We start from the raw sequence: 21,733 nt of genomic DNA on the forward strand, positions 1-21,733 counted from the left end.
TCCGCACAAGATGGTCGATTGTAGATCGCCCTTCACGAAAACCACATTGAAATGGGTCAAGCATATTACTGGACTCGAGGAGATGCACGAGACAGCGATTGATCATTTTTCAAATACCTTACAAAGGCAACTTGTCAGGGCTATCGGGCGGTAACTTGCCACTGAGGAAGGATTTTTGCCTTGTTTCAAAACCGGGATCACAATGGCTTCTTTCCATGCAGTCGGGAGGTATCCCGCAGCCCAAATGGTGTTGAAAATTGTGACTGGTGTAACTTGGGTGTCTTTATGTAAGTTTTTGATCATTTCATACATGATTGTGTCAGATCCCGGTGCAGAGCTCTTGCATGCACTCTAGGCACCTCTCAGCTCGGCAATGCTAAAAGGACAGTTCTATGGTTCATTCTGTTGACATTTTCTCATGAGTGGCTTACATTCTTCTATTTGTTTATATTTCAGAAAGGATTGCGAGTAATGGTTGGCGCTTGACACGCTCTCAAAGTGCTCCCCAAGTGAGTCCGCCTGATCTTGTAGGGTATCGCCTTCTGTGTTTACCAAAGGGAGTGCATATGCTTGTCGTCCTCTTATCCTATTGACCCTGTTCCAGGCTTTGGCCTCATCTCTGAACAAGTTAATATTCGATAGAAACTGCTGCCAACTTTCTCGTCTGGCCTGTCGGCGGGTTCGCCTGCCTTGGGATTTTACTTTTTTAAAATTGATGAGATTCTCCGCAGTGGGGGAGGCGCGTAGCAACCCCCACGCTTTGTTTTGTTTCTTACGAGCGATCCTGCAATCGTCGTTCCACCACGGGACACGCCGTTTGCATGCTAACCCATTTACTTGTCATATACATTTAGTTGCGGCATCAATTATGAAGGCAGTGAAATATTCTACGGCAGCATCAATTCCTAACGAGGACATGTCATCCCATGAAACACTAGAAAGAGATCGAAATTTCTCCCAATCAGCTGTCTCAATCTTCCACCTAGGAGCGTGGGGTGGATATTCGTTTTCTTTCGGTGATCTTAACAGTATAGGAAAGTGGTCGCTGCAGTAAGGGTTGTCGGTAACTTCCCATTCAAGTTCAGGCAGTACAGACTGGGAGACTATGCTAAGATCTATGGAAGAATAGGTTCTGTTTGCAAGAGAGTAAAATGTGTGTTCCTTCTTATTCAAGTCCATGCGCATCTATACGAGGGTCGCCCCACAGGTAGTTATGTTCATTGAAATCGCCAAGAACAACATAGGGTTCTGGCAATTCATCTATAAAGGACTGAAATTCATGTTTGCTTAGTTTGTAATGTGGGGGTATATAAAGCGAGCACATAGTGATCAGTTTGTTTAGCAGAACAACTCGAACCGCCACTGCCTCAAGGGCCGTTCGAAGCTGTAAAGGTTGACATGCTATACTTTTATGAGCGAGAATCGCAACACCACCCGATGATGCGATGGCATCATCGCGATCTTTGCGAAACGTAACGTACGTTCGGAGAAAGTTTGTATGTTTGGATTTTAAGTGTGTTTCCTGTAAACACAGCACTTTTGGATTATGTTTGCAGATGAGTTCTTGCAAATCATCAAGGTTCCTAAAGAGACCTCTGACGTTCCATTGAACAATTTGTGTATCCATTTTGAAAGTAAATAAGTGCTGTGTGTATGGAAACGGAGGTGATACCTTAAGTTACAGAGCTCTTTCGAGGCCCTGTAACGGGGGTTCTGCTCTTTCTGGAGCGTTCGAGGGAGCCTCGCCACTCCTTAGGCGCTTGGTGCGCCTTGAGGATAGGTGTAGTGTCCATTGCCTCTTGTGAGGCGCCCGACGCGTGCTCTTGCGAGCGAGAATTTGCCAGCGAGGGCCCTGCCTTGGAGGGCAAGACCCCTGCACCCACCAGCCCGGAGGTCGATGGGGCTCCCTGGGGGATTTGGCTGCGCCGGCTGTTGCCAGCGCTGGAAGGGGCCGCGGAGGTTGGGGCAGCCTCAGCTGCGCCCACCTTCGGGGTCGATGGTTCCCCCTGCTGTGTTGACGGAGCAGCGCTAGCTGCGACCGCCGCGGGGGCAGATGGCGTAACTGCCGACTCACTGCTTGTGGGTTGGACAGCCGCGGTGGCCGTTGTGTCGCTGCCCCCTGACGCGTCACATCGGCAAAACTTTTCTTGGGCAGGTATCAAACCCGCCTGCGTGCCTCTTTGAACGATATGTTCTCTTTTACTTTGATGGTTACTATTTCTTTTTCCTTCTTCCAGGAAGGGCACGACCGCGAGTACGCAGCATGCTCCCCATCACAGTTTACACAGTGGAGAGCGTTCTCACAAGTTTCAGTGGTGTGTCTTGGGCACTGCATTTAGCACAGGTTTGGCGACCTCGGCAGCTCTGCGAGCTGTGGCCGAAGCGCTGGCATTTGAAACAACGGAGTGGGTTTGGCACGTACGGCCTGACACGGAGCTTGATATACCCGGCCTCGATTGACTCGGGCAAGACACTTGAACCAAAGGTGATTATTAAGTGCTTCGTCTAGATCACTTTACCTTCTCGCCTCATCTTAATTCTTCTGACATTGATCACATTTTGTTCACTCAAGCCCTCCAGGAGTTCCGCTTCAGTCAGCTCGAGCAAATCATCATCCGACACAACACCGCGGGTGGTGTTCATTGTACGGTGCGGGGTTACTATTATGTGGGTCTCCGCAAATGACACTAGCTTTGGTAGTTTGTCATATTGCTTCTGGTCGCGGAGCTCCAAGAGGAGGTCGCCGCTTGCCATCCTCGACGCCTTGTAACCTGGACCAAAAACATCAGTCAAGGTCCTTGACACAAGGAACGGTGAGATGGTTCGCACTGGTTTGTCTGTCTTTTCAGAGTGAATAACGTGAAAGCGGGGGAAGTTTTGGATTTGGCGTCCGAAAAACTGGAATAAATCTTCGGTGCGCCCTCTTTTCTGAGGGCGATCAGGAAGTTTGGGGAAAGGAGTTTCCATGAAAAAATGTATACATTCGGCAACAGCGCCAACCGCCCACCACGGAGCCCAACGAGGGGACGCGAAGGAGCTTGCATGCAAGTCTGCACGACGCCAATCGTACACCGCCACTATAACCAAATATGGTGTACCCAAGGTTGGATAACCACACAGGGTTAACCCTTGCCGCCAAGGAGAAAGGAAGTAAATAGAAGAGAGAAGGAGACAGGAAAGGTGGAAAGTAAAGGAAAGACGAAGGTTCTAGGAAGAGAGAGACAGGAAAAGGCGACTGACGATTTCCTCCAGGTGGGTCAGCCTGGAGGTGCCGTCTATGTGAAGCCGAGGCCGAAGAGGTGTGTTGCCTCCGCCGGGGGGCCTTAAAGGTCCAAACACCCAGCTTCGGCTCAACCCCCAGGATCCCCTTTTCCCCAGACACGGCTAAGCCGCGCACGGCTACACGCGGGAGGGTCCAGCCGTCGTGTGCTCGGGTACGTGGTGTCGCAACACACCAAACGCCTGCTTGCGCAGATGCCCCTGCAGGGTGCGTTTAAGTAATGACTTCACAAAAAGACAAAGCTTTCTGGCTACGTTTGGGATACCCAAAAGTTACGCTTATGGCTACGTTTGGGCTACTGCGGAGGGCAATTTCGCTACCTGTGGTTAGAGCGATCTGGCAGCCCTGTGCATAAGAACTCGCACCAGGCTTGGTCAAATACGTCCGGCACTGTAGCACTGAACAGTGAACCATGCTGTAGGAGTTGGCAACGAAATTGCCGCCTTGTGGTTGAAACATTTACAACCTTAGAATGAAGGCTTCAATCGCCCAGCCAGCGAGCTGAAGCAAAGGGGTGAACTCTAGTCACGTGATGCCACATTATATGTCATAGCGATAGCAGCTGATCTCCCCAGTGGTGACCCTGAAGGCCAACAGGCATCCCTTTTCTGTGTATTGCTTATGTAGGAATAAGCTGATGGTGCCAGTTCGTTCTTCAGCATTAACACGATGTTGCCACTGTATCGGGAACAGATTTTCTTACACAGTGCGATAGCCCTTCAGCCTAAATAATTACCACCAAGAGCCCCATTTCCACCAACCTTTCCGTTGCCAAGTCTTTTGCTTCTGCCTTGATGTCATGAAGGTACTTCAGCTAGCTGAAGCAATGATGGTGTTTGAGTACCCACACAGCCTTGCAGTTTTCCAACCTGAACATTTATTCATTAAACATTGAATGATTTGGTCTCAGCAGACAGAGGTGAGTTAAAAAAGAATCCTCAGAAACTTCTTTCAAAGTCATTCTAACCTTCTCAATAATCCCGTGCGTTTTGATATGTCCTTTCAGGATTTGCCAAGGCAAGTTGGCTGTTAAAAAACCAAAATAATAACTTTACAAGGACCGCTACTAGGCTATCAGTCTCTCCAGCCGGCCTGAAGTGTCTCGCAGCCATCAAGGCAGGAGTGCAAAAAAAACGACAAAGGAAAGTGTGGCAGACAAAACGTTGTTCGTGGAAATCCCTCATGCTTATAGACTATTACAGGGACTGAAGAACATATTGGCTTCCCAAAACAGTCTTGATATACATAGTTGTTTCAATCACGAACAAACAGCCAGATGCCGAGTTCTGCACAAGCACTGTGAGCAAATTCCCATGGAGTAAATCATTGAAAATTATTGCCTGTACATGTGGTGCAGTGTACTACATCTCATTTTCCTAAGGCTGCAGTACACTGGGCAGACTAGTTGCTACTTCAATAGTAGGCCCTTGGAGTATCGCAGCCCTCTGTTCACATTTTGCTGCATATTGTATCAAATGCGAATGCAAACTTTTTCGCAGGACACATCACTTGAGTTCACGCCATGAGGCAGAGTAACCTAAGAAATAGTTTAAGCCTCAAAAACACAAATTGTCACTCTTAAGAAATGGTCTTTCTCGTAACGTTTTGATAAGACCCTAGTTTATTACAGGCTTTCGTATTTCACTGGTGTTCTGATGTGCACACCCTCTTGTGTCGCTATAATGACAACTTGTAACAAAGATTTTCCTTCGTAACAAACGTTTCGAGACAGTGCCTGTCATCTCATCGTTTAACCTGTTATCATTTCATCTGTGCATTTACATCGAACATAAACTACAGAAATATCTTTACTGAGAATCACAAAAGAACATACCTGTGGAGCGATTTTACTGAGATTGTTGGAGTGGTCAGCCACAGAATGCAGCAGGTAGAAAGGCATCCTGAGTTAAAGCAAAATAAAATCATTGTAAGATGCGGATCAAAAATTTTATTCTGTGAGGCTTTTAGCATGTATAGTAATTACGACATTTGCATATAAAGCAGTTTTACATAATAGTTGAGCAAGGTGATTGTCTGGCCCTGGGACTCCCAGCCAGTGCTACCCCTGCCAATTGTGGGGAATAAGACACAACCTTTCAAGTGTAACTTTTGTGTGTTGCATGAATTCAAAAGAACTTAGGTTCACATAATACATGGCACCTGTGGTTCGAAGGATGTGTTGCATGCAGCACTAAAGCCACGAGTGGCACTGCCTAACATTTCCAGGGCCAGACTTAGTACACACACAACACAAATACGCAACAAAGTGAACAGGTGGAAAGCTGATGTTATAACTCAAAGACTGCATGCATTTTGCAGATGTGAATGCAGCTCCCATCAGGAGCGAGTTGCCCTTTGGTCCACTTCACTTCCATTCCTCTGTTGTCTTCATTATGTGTTGGTGCCTCATAGGAATAACGAACAAAAATCAAGCACCTCAGTTCCCATTCTAGTTTTACTACATGATGTAAAGTCATCTAAATGTGCTCAACACTCTTAAGGATCCACTTTAGACATTTTATTTTTACCGTTTTCTATTGGCTTCACTACACAGTAATGTACTATTTATTCTAGACAATGCTTACAGAAAAACCTATATACACACAATAACACCTTCGATTAAGATTGCACGGTCTATGGCTTCGAGATGTGTAGATTCCTACTTTATGCAAGTTTACAATAAAAATATAATTTTTTTTCTAATTCGCACACTTACCATATTGCAAAACAGTCACCTGGTTCCAAATGCTTTTTTGTTATCACTCATAGGACGGCTATAACTATAAATTTATTTCTGGCAGTCACTCAATACACTGCCTAAATCTTCATAGTGCAATCAATAAAAATTTTCTAATTTAGAGGAATTGAACATAAATAAGGCAAATAGTTTTATAGTGTTAAATAATGAACCGTTATGGCACATGGCGGCAAAAAGTCATGCGCCTGAAACAGAGGTACTGTTTATCATATAAGTGCATTTTACATTTTAGATTACATTCCTATGCATTGCATAAAACAATTTGCTTATGTGTAAATTTTGCTACATGGCTGTATCATGTTATCGCTTGTTTTTTTTTCACATTTGTCTTATCGCTATTTTATGTGCATGTAAATGGGCCAATGCTACCTTCAGCTGAAGGCCAAACACTATGCTGTCCAACGTACATGCATTTTACAACACCGAACAGTAGACTTATAGAATGAGCAGCTCTTTTGAAAAGTGTGGTTATTTGGACGCACAGTAAATGACATATATCTGGAAAATAATCATTTCGCTAAAAGGATAACTTAATCTAATTGGCACTAAGCACAATGCATCATGCAAGGAACTTGCATTTGCCCGATGCCAATATAGACACTGCGAGCTTTTCAGCTTTTCCACAATCTGGCACAATGTGCTCAAGCTGCCTGTAAACCCTGGAAGGTGTCTATGATACTTCTTTAAGGAAGCTCAGCAAACATGAGAAGGACCTAAAAAATAAGCCAGACAAGCAAAGCACATTTTTAACCATTCCTTTCTACGTTGTTATGGATGTGAAGGTGCAAGCAAATGATGTATTAGAACTGGTTTTAATCGCGCAGTACTAGAGAGCACATTTTTGCGATAATAATGTCATAGAGAACAATTACAATAATTTGACAAAAACGAACGTAATGCATATTTTTATAAACTTGCACGAGGTTTTCGACCCCCCCCCCCCCCCGTTATGCTGATGCACACACCTGCATACTTCTTCTGTGCACAGTTTTGTTGTTTCAGGCTTTTATAAAACTGTCAGATAGTAATTTACATGATACACTTGTCCTTAAATACGACATGTTGGGCTCCTGCAGTATCTTTTTCCTACTGGAACACACATGCCTTTACAGGACAAGCATTCCAATACACGCGAAATTGCCATAGGACTGGCTGTTCAAGGCACATTGCGGGTATTCTCACGCTTCTTTCATGCTCTGAAAAATACATTAAGCAGCACACATTGAGGCACAGAAAGCTGTACTGGGAATGTTCCATGTTGCTCTACAATTTTCTCATTGACACTTTTAAACTAAGTATAAAAATTGATATATTGATTAATTGAGACTACTTTGTAATTACGAAAAATGGAAAAACTCGAAGTGTTTCCAAGCGACAGCAAATATTACTTAGGTTCTGTCCAGCTAGGTGGCGTTCGCATATTTTTAGTTTTCTAAGGTTACGTGAGACAACTTGCACATATTGTCCCATGGAACAGGTGTCACAGCAATCACTCTAAGTGAAGCCGCTAAACTAGCCATTGCACGTAAAACGTACAGGGTAAAAAAAGTAAACTCTACGTAAGAGCATACCAAGTCCTCTGTTGCTGAAAAGGGAAACTGCTGGAAGACGTCTGATGTCCGGCTATGAAGCTGCTTGATCCACACAGCTATAGCCACAGTCCTGAAACAAAGGAGAAAAATTAGACATAACAATGATCACATAGAACGCGAAAAAGCTTGACGCAAGTTTATATTGGATTACTTCCGCTGCTACATTGAGTTTTGTATGTTGTTCAGCTGATTGTTAAACTAAGCTTGTCAAAATTTTATACCTTAATGGCTTTGCTGTTTACAAACTAAAACCTTCCCCCAACTCATCCACTTAAGCTATGAAATGTTTACGGATCCCCTACAATGAACGGCTTCTAATACAAATCATTTCAGACAGAAGGATGCATAATTAATGTGTGTTGCTGACATTGAATACCAAGTCAGTATCTCTCCTTATATTAGACAATGGCGGACTTCAAGCACATTTTTGTTGCAAATATGGGTTGATCGCTCGGCTTTGTTTTCTCCAGCAGCAGAAATTTTGTTATTAATAATTGTGCAATATAGTATGATGCTGTGAAGTGTGATATGTTCCTGAGTTGAAAAGCGCAACATCTTTTTGTGAATTTGGCACCTAGAAATCAAAAATGAATATTTTACCTAATGGCGTATTAGCAAAGTAAGTAAGCATTAAACAAGTCGAGCCATCCAGTGCACAGAGGCGGCTGTTGAATAACAACACTTTGTACAAGCACCGACTATATATAGATACAGCATAGTAGTTGCTCGGGAGGCGCGTAGTGGCGGCCTCAGCAAAGAACACGGCCACCGAGCGACGCGCCGGAACGACCTATCACCGGCAACGCTATCGCGTAATTTGATATATCTCGTCACGGAAACAGCATCTTTTTCTGCCCGCCGAGGTGCCGGCACCACTGGTACCAGCCTGCTCCGGCCGCCGAGGGTCAAGTGACAGCCTATGCAGTAACCTGAACCGAAGCAGAACACCCGTTGCCGCCAAGCAGTACGCTAACTATCGAGTTTTTTAAAGACATAAGATAACCATCTCAATTACTCTGATCGGAAGCTCGTGCGGAGTTAACCCGTAGTGCTGTTGGAAGCTCACAGCACGCTTTTAATAACACGCGCCGCCGATATTTGTCGCCCACAGACCAAAGTCGACGGGCGCAGCCGCTCCAAGATATGCGCCGCAGTCGCGCACTGCCTGCACAATCAGCGGCGTGAGCGCGAGGGGACACAGACGATAGCACCCAGCGAACCGGCAAAATATGCATAGCGCGCGCTTCGTAAGCGATCTACAGCGCACAATCGTACGAGCTAGGGGATGGACGCCACGTACGCGGCAGCTAGCAGATACCGCGCACAAAGGAGCGCCGCCGGTTCTCGTTCAAGTGATCGCTGTACAAACACGCACATTCACGCACCGCAGTAAACCCTTAACGAGCCGCCACATTTTCAGGCAGCGGTTAGGCTGCGAAACTTAGCTCACCTCGCGCTGCACGTACCTGCTCGAATGCTCACAGCCATCGAATTAAAGACGCGGCAGAGTCCCTCATCATCTAAAATCATGCTTCCTACGTACTCTCGCTTGAATCTAAGCACTTAAGTCGCCACGAATACAACAAAGCTCGAACAAAGATAGTGATCGCGCAAAATGGTTCTGGACGGCCAACTGTCACGTCATGCTGCACTGAGGCGTCAAATAAGTCATACCAGCGCGTCTCCTCACTTAGAACACATACACACTCGTAGAACGTGCAATGGTCGTTCAAACTAACTTACCGTGGAGTCTTGGGGGTTGAAAACTGTGAGAAACATCAACCACGGTAGAAGAATGCGCCGTTGTTGGTAATGGCTGCTGCTTGGCGCGCGTGTGCGCTCTCCGAAATCCTGTGCTCCTCCGCGCGTAGTTTCGACTTTCGGCGTCCTCTGCAGCGCCAAGGCGCGGCTACTCCGAACAGAAAAACAGCGCGGACACACATTGCGCGGAATATTTCGAATCTGACTGTAGAAATAATTCTACTGAAATTGTCGCTGGGGCTGACAGCGTTGTTGTTCACGACTGAGTTAGTCTTTTCTCTATTTGGCTCTTGCCAGATATCGGCGTATTTCAATACTCCCATTCTATCGTACGCCACCGTTATTTCCGGAAAAACCCCATTTTACATCCCCAACACCCTTTAAAATGACGTCGTTGATAAACTAATGGTTCTAGCTTATTTCTTTTCGCGGGAGTACTTATGTTAAGCTGGGGAGGAAAAACGGCATGTCAGCTGTTAAAACGCCCATATAGGCTAATTATTGTTCACAGTGCCAGCATCAAAATTTCTTAACAATTATTAGGAATTTTGTCTTTGTACGCCTCCATTGATTGTGGGAAAGAGCAAAAAGAAACATTATGGGAAGCGCCAACTACAGTCCACATCCGTAACGTTGTCGCAGCTCTACCCAAAAAATGAAAATAAACACAGGAACCTCTGTCACGCATGCATCGAGACAGGTGTGAGATTAGCTCGCCGAAAGTGGATACTCACCACTTGGCAAGTAATTCGTGCGCGAAGGAAACGTCTACAGCGGTACAGCAAACTTGATCAGTAACGATACTCACCGGTAGCGTTAGAGCAGCTGAAACGTGCGCTGAAGCGATGATTGGGGCACCAGTGGCAATCGCCCAGTTAAGGGATCAGGTTATGTAGCAACTCGAACGCGCCCGCCCTCCTTGCAATCCGTTGTACAATGAAAGCTCTGCGAGGTTGTGCCTTGTGCAGTGATACCAAGGAGGAAGGGACGATTGCGGCAATGGCAGCAATCACCCAGTTGAGGGGTCACGTGATGCGTTCACGCATGCGCCCACCCTCCTGGCAACCCGTTGTCCAATGAAAGAAGCGCCTAGTGCAGTAATAGCACGGACCAATAGGGGAAAGCGAAGAGAGCGAGGGCGTTGTACAAGACTGGCACCCCAACACGGGGGTGTTCTCAAAGAGGTTTGCTGGCCGAATGCATACGACTGCGAACGCGTTTTGACGCCTTGGGACAAAGACGTGGTTTGCCGTATTCATCGAATTCCCTTTCCGAAAAGGTTTCGGAATTGTCCACTTAGCTGTCTCTTCAAGAGCACCTCGGCATCGCATCAATAATGGGTCAGTAAATGCCTCTCACCGTCTGTCATAGCTGTTCGAAACGGTTTGTTGAAATTCCGCCGCTTCTTTTCAGCGCCTCCATCAGGGAGCGTAGCTTTAAGCGGTCTGTTGAGTTTTCATCCTTATTTTTCGCCTTCGCGATTGCCTTATAAACCGCTGAATGCTACCCATGGTAAAAAATAAAGAATGGGAGGAAAATACAAGGTAACAAAATACGGGCCCGAGAATTTTCACAGGCCACAGTATCCGTTTGGACTATAAAGTTGGGCCTCGAGGTACGCTTTTTAGTGCAAGCGAAAACGTAACTATGGGCCCGTTAAATTATTCAGCTGCGGTGTTTTATCGCAACAGCGGTTGCTGTTATTTACTCAACACTTCGGGCCAGAAAACTACGTAATTTGCATAGACACCCTAGTTGGTTCGAGGGCCAGTGCATAGATTGAACGCGTGAGCACCTCCAAGAATCGCCAAGAGCCAACAGTATAAGTAACGAAATCCAGTGCAAGCTTATCGCTTTGAACTGATTATCCCGGTAACAGAGTAAAGCAAGAGTAGATTATTCTGGTTCAGACTAAATAGAGATTTTTATTTATTTAATCATTATTATTATTTTTGCTAGAACAATGTTTAGTCTTAGTATTGTCATTAACGTTAAGCTGTATTTCTATTATCGATGTACTGTGAGCTGTGTTGTAATTTTAAAACTTGGATTTACTAGGAACTAGGACTTAGGAACGAGTTTAATGAAAAAGGAAGGCACGCGTTCGTTGATTAGCTCAGGTGCACGCATTAGACTAAAGATGCATCGGACTGAAAACTGGCGTCGATCCTGGTTACCACAACAACGGTAATCATAGGGAAAATAGCAGTAAATTGCTGCGAGAATCTAGTGGGGGTACTGTTTGGCGAAAACTGGCCCTTGCGCCATGAAAAACAAATAATCATCAATCGAGTGAGCAAAAACTGCTATTGTTCTTCTCCAGCAAATGGTAATACACTTTTTCATATCATTAAGAGAACATAAATTAGATATGTACCATAGTATTTGTAAAGAGCGCCTAAGCGGCTTTTTCCTGGCTCAATATAATGTTAAGTACGAGATATAAAATAATTTTTTATTAAAAACTAGCAAAAACTAAGCTGCGCATCACAATAGACTTCTCCATATTTGCAAACAGCGTGACGTCACTACAAGTGCCCCTCCCTCCTGCCGCAAACTCGAAGTGGTCGTTGATTGGCAAAAAACATTCGAGCGACTTGTTTTCTCTGCGTAAGAACGCTGCTTGTATATCATTTGCTGCGATCGTAATTCCGCCATATTGCTGTTTTTGAAGTGACGAAATTTACGAACTCTGCTTAGAAAGTATAATCGCTCCCGTTTTATTGGCACAACAATGTAGCGCGGTCGCCTAGTACATGGTTCCCTTAAGTCAGCATGTAGTGATTTTGTAAGATGTGCGTCTTCCGTAGTTCATCTTAAAGGCGCAGCGCAATACGACGAAGACAGGAGGCAGAAACATACAGGACAGCGCTGAACTCGCAACTAACTTTATTCGAAGGCATACACGAACCTATGTACTACAACCCATAGCGACGTGCTCTTCCATCGATGGCGTCATTATCATGGCGCAGGCAAAAACGCTAAATCCTGTAATCTAATGCTACACTATGCGGTGGCTTAAAAATTCAAATTCAGTGTCATAGAAATTTAACGATGCCATGCTTACACAACGCGACCCTTTCTTGTGGTATAGTAGGCCTCAATAATATCCCTCGTTGTCTGATTTCTATGCACGGAAAGTAATGTGGTGTTTTCATAGATCCTAGCGCACCCATGTTCAGAGCAATGCCGCGCGACATGTGAGTAGGCGTTGCCCATTAGTGAGCGCCTATGCTGAGTCAATGTAATGTTCAGGCAGCGACGTGCTTGGCCAATAAAGACGTGACTGCAGGAAAATGGAAGCTCGTAAACAACTCAAACAATGGAAACTGACCCTTGCAACGTTTAACACCCGAACCCTCTCGAGTGAGGGTAGCTCAGCAGGATTCTTTCAGGAACTATCAGACATTGTTTGGGATATCATCGGCCTTAGTGAGATTAGAAGAACTGGTGAGGCTTATACATTCCTGAAGAACGGACATGTCTTCTGTCATAGAGGTCTGCTGGATAAGAAGCAATATGAGGTAGGATTCCTAATCCATAAGGACAAAGCGGGCAACATTGACGAATTCTACAGCACTAACGAGAGGGTAGCTGTAGTCCTACAGCTACCCTTCTGTAAGGTCATGGGTATGAATAGCTGCAGTTCTCAAACGCTCCAATTGAAAAGGGGGTTTACCCCTTTTCTTCCTAGTTGTTTTAAGAAACTCTCAGAAGTCTGGCGAAAACACAATTTCGAAAGTGCAGTGAAATACATCCAGCAGACATGCTTAGCAGCATGTTGCACATGAATGAAGGTCAGAAAAACCAATTTTAGATTTTCACTCAGCACATTCGAAGGTGGTAAAAAATGGCATTGCTTTTTCGGTCCTATTTTCTGCACTTTCGAACTCGTCTTTGCACCAGACTTGTGAGAGTTTCTTAAAACAATTGGAGCCTTTGAGAAAGGTAGGTTTTCTGGAGGACGCTATCCGCATGACCGTACAGAAGCTTCTTAAGCGTGTAAAATTAGGAGCACCCACAAGAATGAATAATTCAGAGCCTGTCAACAAGAAGAAAAATACTGTTTGTAATTCCATATGCACATAAGGGTTTGCACATAAGGGCACATAAAGGTTTTATTTAAAGGTAGTTTTTTCTGCCCCTAACAAAATGATAAAAATTTGCGGTAAGATTGATAGGAAGTTGGCCATGCCTGCCTCCACTCATGCTGGGAAAGGCTGCACTTAAGCATACGTCCCCGCTTGTACACTGTAGAATGTGAGTTGTTTCATAATAATAATAATAATAATAATAATAATAATAATAATAATAATAATAATAATAATAATAATAATAATAATAATAATAATAATAATAATAATAATAATAATAATAATAATAATAATAATAATAATAATAATAATAATAATAATAATAATAATGAGCCTTTTTAGGTCTACTGCGGGACGAAGGCCTGTCCCTGCGACCTCCAATCACCCATGTCCTGCGTGAACTGATTCGAACTAGTGCCCGCGAATTTCCTAATTTCATCGCTCCATCTAGTTTTATGTCATCCTCGATTGCGTTTCCCTTCTCTTGGTACCAATTCTGTGATCGTAATGGTCCAACGGTTATCCAACCTGCACATTACATGACCTGCCCAGCTCCATTTCTTTCTGTCGATGTCTATTACAATATCGTCTATACCCGCTTGCTATCTGATCCAAACAGCTTTCTTTCTATCTCTTAACGTTATGCCAAGCAATCTTCGTTCCATCGCTTTTTGCGCGCTCCTTAACTTGCTCTCTCTCGTCAGACCAGTGCTGACCCCATATGTCAGCACTGGTAAAATGCACTGATTGTACACCTTCCTTTTCAATGATAATGGTAAGCTTCCAGTCAGGAGCTGGCAATGTCTGCCGTATGAGATCCAACAAATTTTTATTCTTCTGTGAATTTTGTCCTCATGATCAGGGTTTCCTGTGATTAATTCACCTGAGTAAACGTACTCCTTCGCAGACTCTAGAGGCCGAATGGCGATCCTGAACTGTTTTTCCTTTGCCAGGTTATTTATCATTGTCTCTGTCTTTTGCATATTAATCTTCAATGCCATTCTTGCGCTTTCTCGGTTAAGGTCCTCAATAATTTGTTGCAATTTGTCAGCATTGTTGCTGAATAAAACAATGTCATCGGCAAACCGAAGGTTGCTGAGATATTCGCCGTCGGTCTTTATTCCTAAGCCTTCCCAGTTTAATAGCTTTGTGACGAAGAAGATCGGCAGGCTGAAAAGCCCCGTTGCAATCGCCTAGCTCGTACCCAGTTCGTTCGCTGGCTGTGCCCTACCTGCTGGCGCTGACTTTGTCGCTGCTCTACGAGCCGAATAAACCCCTCTTACAATTGGTGGAGCTGCTGGTTACAACCGGAATTCTGGAACTCCGTAATCGGACACTGCAGCCCGTCTTCATTATGCCAGAAGAAGGATTACCACAACCACAACCCGCTGCTCCGGTGACTACCGTAGTCTGTCCCGGCCAGCTGCGTGAACGCGACCCACCCATCTTCAGCGGTACCGAAGACCACGACGTAGAAGGCTGGCTCGGTGAGTACGACCGGGTGAGCATCCACAACCACTGGGCCGACACCAAAAAACTGCATTACGTGTCGTTTTATTTGAGTGGTGTCGCCAGCGTGTGGCACCGAAACCACGAACGTGATCTGACGACGTGGACGGCCTTCCAGATTAACGTGACAGAGGTATTTGGGCGCCTCGCGGTTCGCAAGCTTCGCGCCGAGCAACGTTTGCGTGGCCGTGCGCAACAGTGCGGGGAGACATTTACGAGCTATATAGAAGATGTTGTCGACCTCTGCAACCGCGTTGACGTCGCAATGGCTGATGCGGAGAAGATCCGCAATATCTTAAAAGGCATTGAAGACGACGCCTTCCAGATGCTGTTGGCGAAAAATCCCTCGACAGTCTCTGAACTCGTCAGTCTGTGTCAAAGCTTCGACGAACTACGCAAACACCACGTAGCCATCCGCTAATCTACACCTCAGGCTACTTCACTGTAGAGCTTGGCTGCTGCCCCGGATAACACTTCCCTGCTGCTTCAGATAAAGGAGATCGTCGGTGAAGAGGTGGCTCGTCAGCTTTCCTTGATTCCACTAACACATGGCCAGTCGAGTACTCTGTCGACGCCCGCTCTCCAATCTATCAAGTAGCAGGTAGCCGACCACATTTCGCCTTCTCTCCAGCAGGCTCCGACGGCCGCTCCCCTGACGTACGCCGAAGTCGCGACGAGGCCTGCGCCACAGACCTACAGCCCCCTTCACCCACCTTTGCGCCCACCCGTATCCCCTGCACTCCGGCCACTGGCGCACTATGCACGACCTCAAGACCATTGGCGCACGGAAGACAATCGTCCGATTTATTTTCATTGTGGCCGTGCTGGACACGTGACACGTCACTGTCGCCTCCTTACACCGAACGTCCCCAACAATGCGCGTCCATATGAGCCACGTTTCCAACAACGCCGCAACTATTCAGACACCTTTGAATCTCCTCCTGCCGACGAGACCGCATTCTCCGCGGCTCGCCATTCACCTTCTCCTCGCCGCCGCTCCCTTTCCCCCATGCACCGGCGGCGGAGCCCTCTGCACCAGGAAAACTAAAAATCGCAGTTCAGGAGGCAAGAATAGTGGTGTCAGCGAAATGTATAAGGCCTCACACTTCCCCGAAGAACGGTATTGAAGTCGCGATAGAAGGAACATTGACGCTAGCACTTGTCGACACCGGCGCTGCACTTTCAACGATAGATGCCCGTATTTGCTGCAAGATAGGAAAAGGGACTACGCCTCTTTCTGGACTGTCCCGTCGGACTGCCAACGCGCAGCACGCCGAGCCATCCGGCGCCTGCACCGCTCTTGTCGTCATTCAGTAGATCCTTTATATCATAGATTTCATCGTGTTGCCATCATGTTCACACGACGTCATATTAGGTTGGGACTTTCTCTCCACACTTCATGCGATCACTGACTGCGGCCGCGCGGAAATCGAGCTGTTTCAGATTTCGACCGATATTGTCACTGACCACGAGGACCGTTGTCGCAAAATCACTGTTTCAGAAGACACCAATATACCTGCCTGGTTGTCCACTCTTGTCAGTATCTCTTGTGACCCTGTAGATGACAGCACAGTCTCATCGCTCCGTCTCAACTCTTAGTTCGCCGCCGCTAACTACCACTGCCGTTCGCCGTCCTCAATTTCAAAGCTGGCGCCACTTTCATGTGCGTCTCAATGCCATCGGCTGAACCAATCACTTTACGCTGCCGTGAAAGCCTTGGCATAGCAGAGCCACTGACCTCATCTTCAATATTTGACACGATGGACGACTCCACTTATCTTGCTGCTCTCGAGGCATCGCCTCCTCAGTCACTGCCGCGTTCTTTTACGCCATCTATTGCCAGTGACCTTACGACGACGCAGGGCGACGAACTTCTTCGCTTGCTCCAAGGCTTCGCTTCCTCTTTTGACTGCTAAGCAACATCACTCGGCCGCACAACGAGTGTTTCGCAAACTATCGACACTGGGAGCCATGCACCAATACGACAGCATTCCTACCGAGTATCGGCGACTGAAGGACGCGTTATCAAGGACGAGGTGAATGATATGCTCAATCGCGGTGTCATTTGCCTTCTAGTAGTCCCTGGGGACCAGTCGTCCTAGTTAAAAAAGAACACGGCACCAGATGATTTTGCGCCGATTATCGAAGGCTTAAGATTACCCGAAAGGATGTATACCCGTTGCCACGTATTGACGACACACTTGACTGTTTGCAAGGAGTGGAGTTTTTTTCCTACTTAGCTTTCAGCTCTGGCTACTGGCAGATGCCCATGTCTGACACTGACTGTTCTAAAACCGCGTTTGTAACACCAGACAGCTTGTATGAATTCACTGTAATGCCGTTCGGTCTGTGCAACGCGCCCGCCACCTTTGAACGCATGATGGACGGCATCCTACGCGGCATGAAGTAGCATAATCGTCTCTGCTACCTCGACGACGTTGTCATCTTTTCCCCTGATTTCCCGACCCATCTTCGGCGTTTACATCAAGTTTTGACCTGTCTCGGGAATGCTGGTCTCGAGCATAACTTAAAAAGTGCCGATTTGCAGCTCGAAAACTAACTATATTAGGCCACGTTGTATCCAAAGAAGGCATTATTCCTGATCCTGCTGAACTTCGGGCCGTATCAGAATTTCCGAAACCCACTAACTTGAAACACTACGCAGTTTTATTGGTCTATGCTCCTATTTTCGAAGTTTCGTTCGCAATTTCACTACTGTGATCGCACCACTAAACCAACTTCTCCAAGGCGACAATGAACTTCCTGCTTGGTCGGAAGCCTCTGATGATGCCGTTACGACTCGTCGTCGCCTACTCACATCTCCGCAAATCTTGCGGCATTTTGATCCAAGTGCACCTACAAAACTTAGCACTGACGGCAGTGGTGTCAGCCTTGGTGCCGTGCTCGCATAACGCAAGAACACTAATGCCGAATACGTGGTCGGTTATGCCAGTCGTGTCCTCACGAAACCTGAGCCCGATAACTCAGTAACAGAAAAAGAGTGTCTGGCTATCGTATGGGCTCTTCAAAAATTTTGCCCATATCGCTACGGTCGACGCTTTGACGTGGTGACGGATCATCACGCTCTTTGCTGGTTGTCTAACCTAAACGACCCGTCGGCCCGCCTCGCTCGGTGGGCCCTCCGAATCCAGGGATATGATATCTATGTCGTCTATTGCTCTGGACGCAAACACTCTGACGCCGATGCCCTCTGGCGCTTCCCAGTTACTTCAGACAGCAGTATTTCTACCTACAGACATGACATCTCGCCACTTGACATCCTGGACATGGCCTCGGTGCAACAAAAAGACCCGTGGATCGATTCGATCCATGGATTCGATTTTTTGTCAAATACACCGGCAGCTTCCGCACCGCGAGCGTTACGCCGACAGGAGCAGCATTTCACAATCCGCGACGGACTTTTATACCGCCGCAACTACCACAATGACGGCTGCAAATGGCTCTTAATAGTGCCCCACCACCTTCGACAAGATGTATGCTCCGCTTTTCACTCTGACCCGCAGTGTGGTTATGGCGGAGTGTCAAAACATACACACGGCTTCGCCTAGGATATTATTGGCGAGGAATGTACACTTTCGTCCACAAATACGTACTCTCCTGAATCGCCTGCCAGCGACGCAAATATTTCCCACATCTCTCCACCGTACCTAGCTCTCAAGCCACTTCCGCGCCCAGCTCAGCCATTTGACCGTGTTGGCATCGATATATACGGGCCTCTTCCATCTACTGGCGCTGGCAACCGATGGATTGTTGTCTCCGTAGATCATTTAACACGGTATGCTGAAACCGCCGCCTTGCCTGCCGCATCAGCAAAAGACGTCGCCTCATTCATTCTAAACAACTTCTTTCTCCACCATGGCGCACCTCGTGAACTGTTGAGCGGTCGGGACCGCGTATTCCTCTCGGACGTCCTGCAGTCACTCCTATATAAATGCCAAATTATTCATCACTCTACTAATGCTTATCATCCACAGACCAATGGCTTAACAGAACGATTCAACAGAACTCTTGGTGACATGCTATCAATGTATGTTGCATCTGACCACTCCAACTGGGATCTTGTACTTCCATTCGTCACTTGCGCATATAACACTGCCTCTCAAATCACTACCGGATTCACACCATTCTTTATGCTTTACGGCCGCCATCCTTCCAGCACCATTGATACGGTTCTCCCGTACCGGCCGGACCTTGCTGAATGCTCACCTGTTTCTGCGATCACTCAGCACGCCGAGAAACGCCGACAACTGGCCCGTTCTTTGACAACTCAACAGTGCCGCCAAAAAGAGCGTCATGACCTCAGTCCTCCCACTCACCCCTTTCCCATCGGCTCACTCGCCTGGCTTTTCGCCTATTACTGCTCCTGGCCCTTCGTCCAAGCTCCTCCGGAAGTACCACGGGCCCTACCGCGTGGTTGCACAAACATCACCAGTGAACTACGTGGTCGAACCCCTATCGCCATCTTCCGATCTGCGTCGTCGGGGGCGAGAGACTGTGCACATTGACCGGCTGAAGCAGTATTACAATCCACTCACCTCTTCCTAGGTCGCCAGGATGGCTACTCTTCAATTCCGGGGGTGACTGTGACGAACAATCGGCAGGCTGAAAAGCCCCTTTGCCATCGCGTGGCTCGTACCCAGTTCGTTCGCTGGCTGCGTCCTACCTGCTGGTGCTGACTTTGTCGCTGCTGTTCTACGAGCCGAATAAAACCCCCTTACAGCTTGAATACTTCTTCCAAGCACGCAGTTGGAGCACTGGAGAGCTTGCGTCTCCCTGTCTGACCCCTTCCTTTATAGGTATCTTCCTGCTTATGTAGAATTAAGGTAGCTGTAGAACCTCTCTAGATATTTTCCAAGGTATTGACATAAGCATTCTGTACTCCTTGATTACGTAATGCCGCTATGACTGTTGGTATCTTTACTGAATCAAATGCCTTTTCGTAATCTATGAAAGCTATATAAATAGGCTTATTATACACTGCGGATTTCTCGATGACCTAATTAATGACACGGATGTGATCCATTGTAGAGTGTCCCTTCCTGAAACCAGCCTGTTCCCTTATTTGACTGAAGTCCAGTGTTGCCCTTAATGTATGGGATATTATTTTGGAATACATTTTATATATTACTGGAAGTAAGTTAATGCGCTTATAAGTTTTCAATTCTATAACGTCTATATTTTTGTGGATTCGTATAGTGTTTGCATTCTAACAGTTTTCTGAGACCCTTGCAGTCATTAGACACTTCGTATAAAGAGCCGTCAGTTTTCCAAGCATTCGGTCAACTCTAGCTTTGATTAAATTGACTCTTATTCGTCTTCTCCTGCCGCTCTTCCTCGTTTCATGTCTTGCAAGGTCCTTCTGACCTCATCGCTAATTATAGGAGGAGTTTCTCTATCCTGTTCGTTACCGTTTCTAATTGAGGTATCCTGACTCCTCTGGGTACTGTACAGGTCAGTTAGAATTCTTCCGGTGGTTTTACCATATCTTCGAGGTTGCTGGTATTACCCTGCTTATCTTTTAGTGCATCGAGAGAGAGAGAGAGAGAGACAGAGGAAAAGGAAAATGCAGGGAGGTTAACCAGAGGAGAAAGCCCGGTTTGTTGCACTACGCTGGGGAGAAAGGGGAGGGGGAGGTAAAGTGATAACAAAGTAGAGATAGAGAAAGAAAGCAGCACAGACATACAATCACGGTCGGTCACTGTTGCCGCATACTGTCACCGCACTTTTAGTGCATACATCTTGGTTTGTCGTATGCCTTTTTTATGGATTAGTATAATGTTTGCATTCTTCCAGTTTTCTGGTACACTTGCAGTCGATAGACACTTCGTATAAGGAGCCTCCAGTTTCCCAAGCATTATGTCTCCTCCATAATTGATTAAATCGACCGTTATTCCATCTTTCCTACTGCTCTTCCAGTTTGAACATTTCTCATCGCTAAATCAACATCTTCGTAAAACTGATCTACTTCCTCACCATCGTGACTGGATGTTGGAGCGTAGGCTTGTACTACCTTTAGTGTATACGTCTTATGAAGCTTCATTACGACTACAGCTACCCTCTAATTAATACTGTAGAATTCGTCAATGTTGCCCTCTATGTCCTAATGGATTAGGAATCCTACCCCGTATTGTTTCTCATCTAGGAGACCGCTACAGCAGAGGACATGTCTGTTATTCAGCAATGTATAAGCCTCACCAGTTCTGCTAATCTCACTAAGGGCGATGATATCCCAAATGATGTATGATAGTTCCTGAAAGAGTCCTGCTAAGCTAGCCTCACTCGAGAGGGTTCGGGTGTTAAACGTTGCAAGGGTCAGTTACTATTGTTTGAGCTGTTTACGAGCTTCCATTTTCCTGCAGTCACATCTATATCGGCCAAGCAGGTCGTTGCCTGAACATTACATTGACTCAGCATAGGCGCTCGGTAACGGGTAATGCCTACTCACATGTCGAGCAGCATTGCTCTGACCATGGGTGCACTCCGATCTATGAATACACCACAATACATTGCGCGCATAGAAATCAGACTACGAGGGAGGTTATTGAGACCTACGATGTCAGAAAAAAAGGTTCGCATTGTGTAAGCACGCCATCGTTACATTTCCGTGAACGTGAACTTGAATTTTTAAGCTGCCGTTCATTAAATTACAGGATTCTGCGTTTTTGCCTGCCCCCTGATAATGACGCCATCGTTGGGAGAGCACGTGGCTATGGATTGT

The 21,733-nt window shown here is 46.3% G+C and overlaps 2 protein-coding genes across 8 annotated transcripts in view; one reads left to right on the plus strand and one right to left on the minus strand.

The window, feature by feature from the left end:
• Positions 1-21,733, minus strand: part of LOC135895879 (ensconsin-like) — a 438,594-nt gene that overhangs the window by 122,789 nt on the left and 294,072 nt on the right. The window contains exon 1 of one of the 7 annotated variants that reach the window (XM_065424087.2): positions 10,200-10,322. The exons of the other annotated variants lie outside the window; for them this stretch is intronic. The gene's annotated coding sequence lies outside the window, so the exon portion shown is untranslated. Of the gene's footprint in view, positions 1-10,199; positions 10,323-21,733 lie in introns of those variants that run through there. 7 annotated transcript variants of the gene reach the window in all.
• The window catches only part of LOC135895901 (uncharacterized), a 104,759-nt gene continuing 93,630 nt past the window's right edge, over positions 10,605-21,733 (plus strand). The window contains exon 1 of the mRNA XM_065424141.2: positions 10,605-10,731. Coding sequence (XP_065280213.1) covers positions 10,728-10,731 — 4 coding nt within the window. The 5' untranslated portion in view covers positions 10,605-10,727. The remainder of the gene's footprint in view (positions 10,732-21,733) is intronic.

This window comes from Dermacentor albipictus, chromosome 4 (genome assembly GCF_038994185.2).
Source record: "Dermacentor albipictus isolate Rhodes 1998 colony chromosome 4, USDA_Dalb.pri_finalv2, whole genome shotgun sequence".
Taxonomy (NCBI): domain Eukaryota; kingdom Metazoa; phylum Arthropoda; class Arachnida; order Ixodida; family Ixodidae; genus Dermacentor; species Dermacentor albipictus.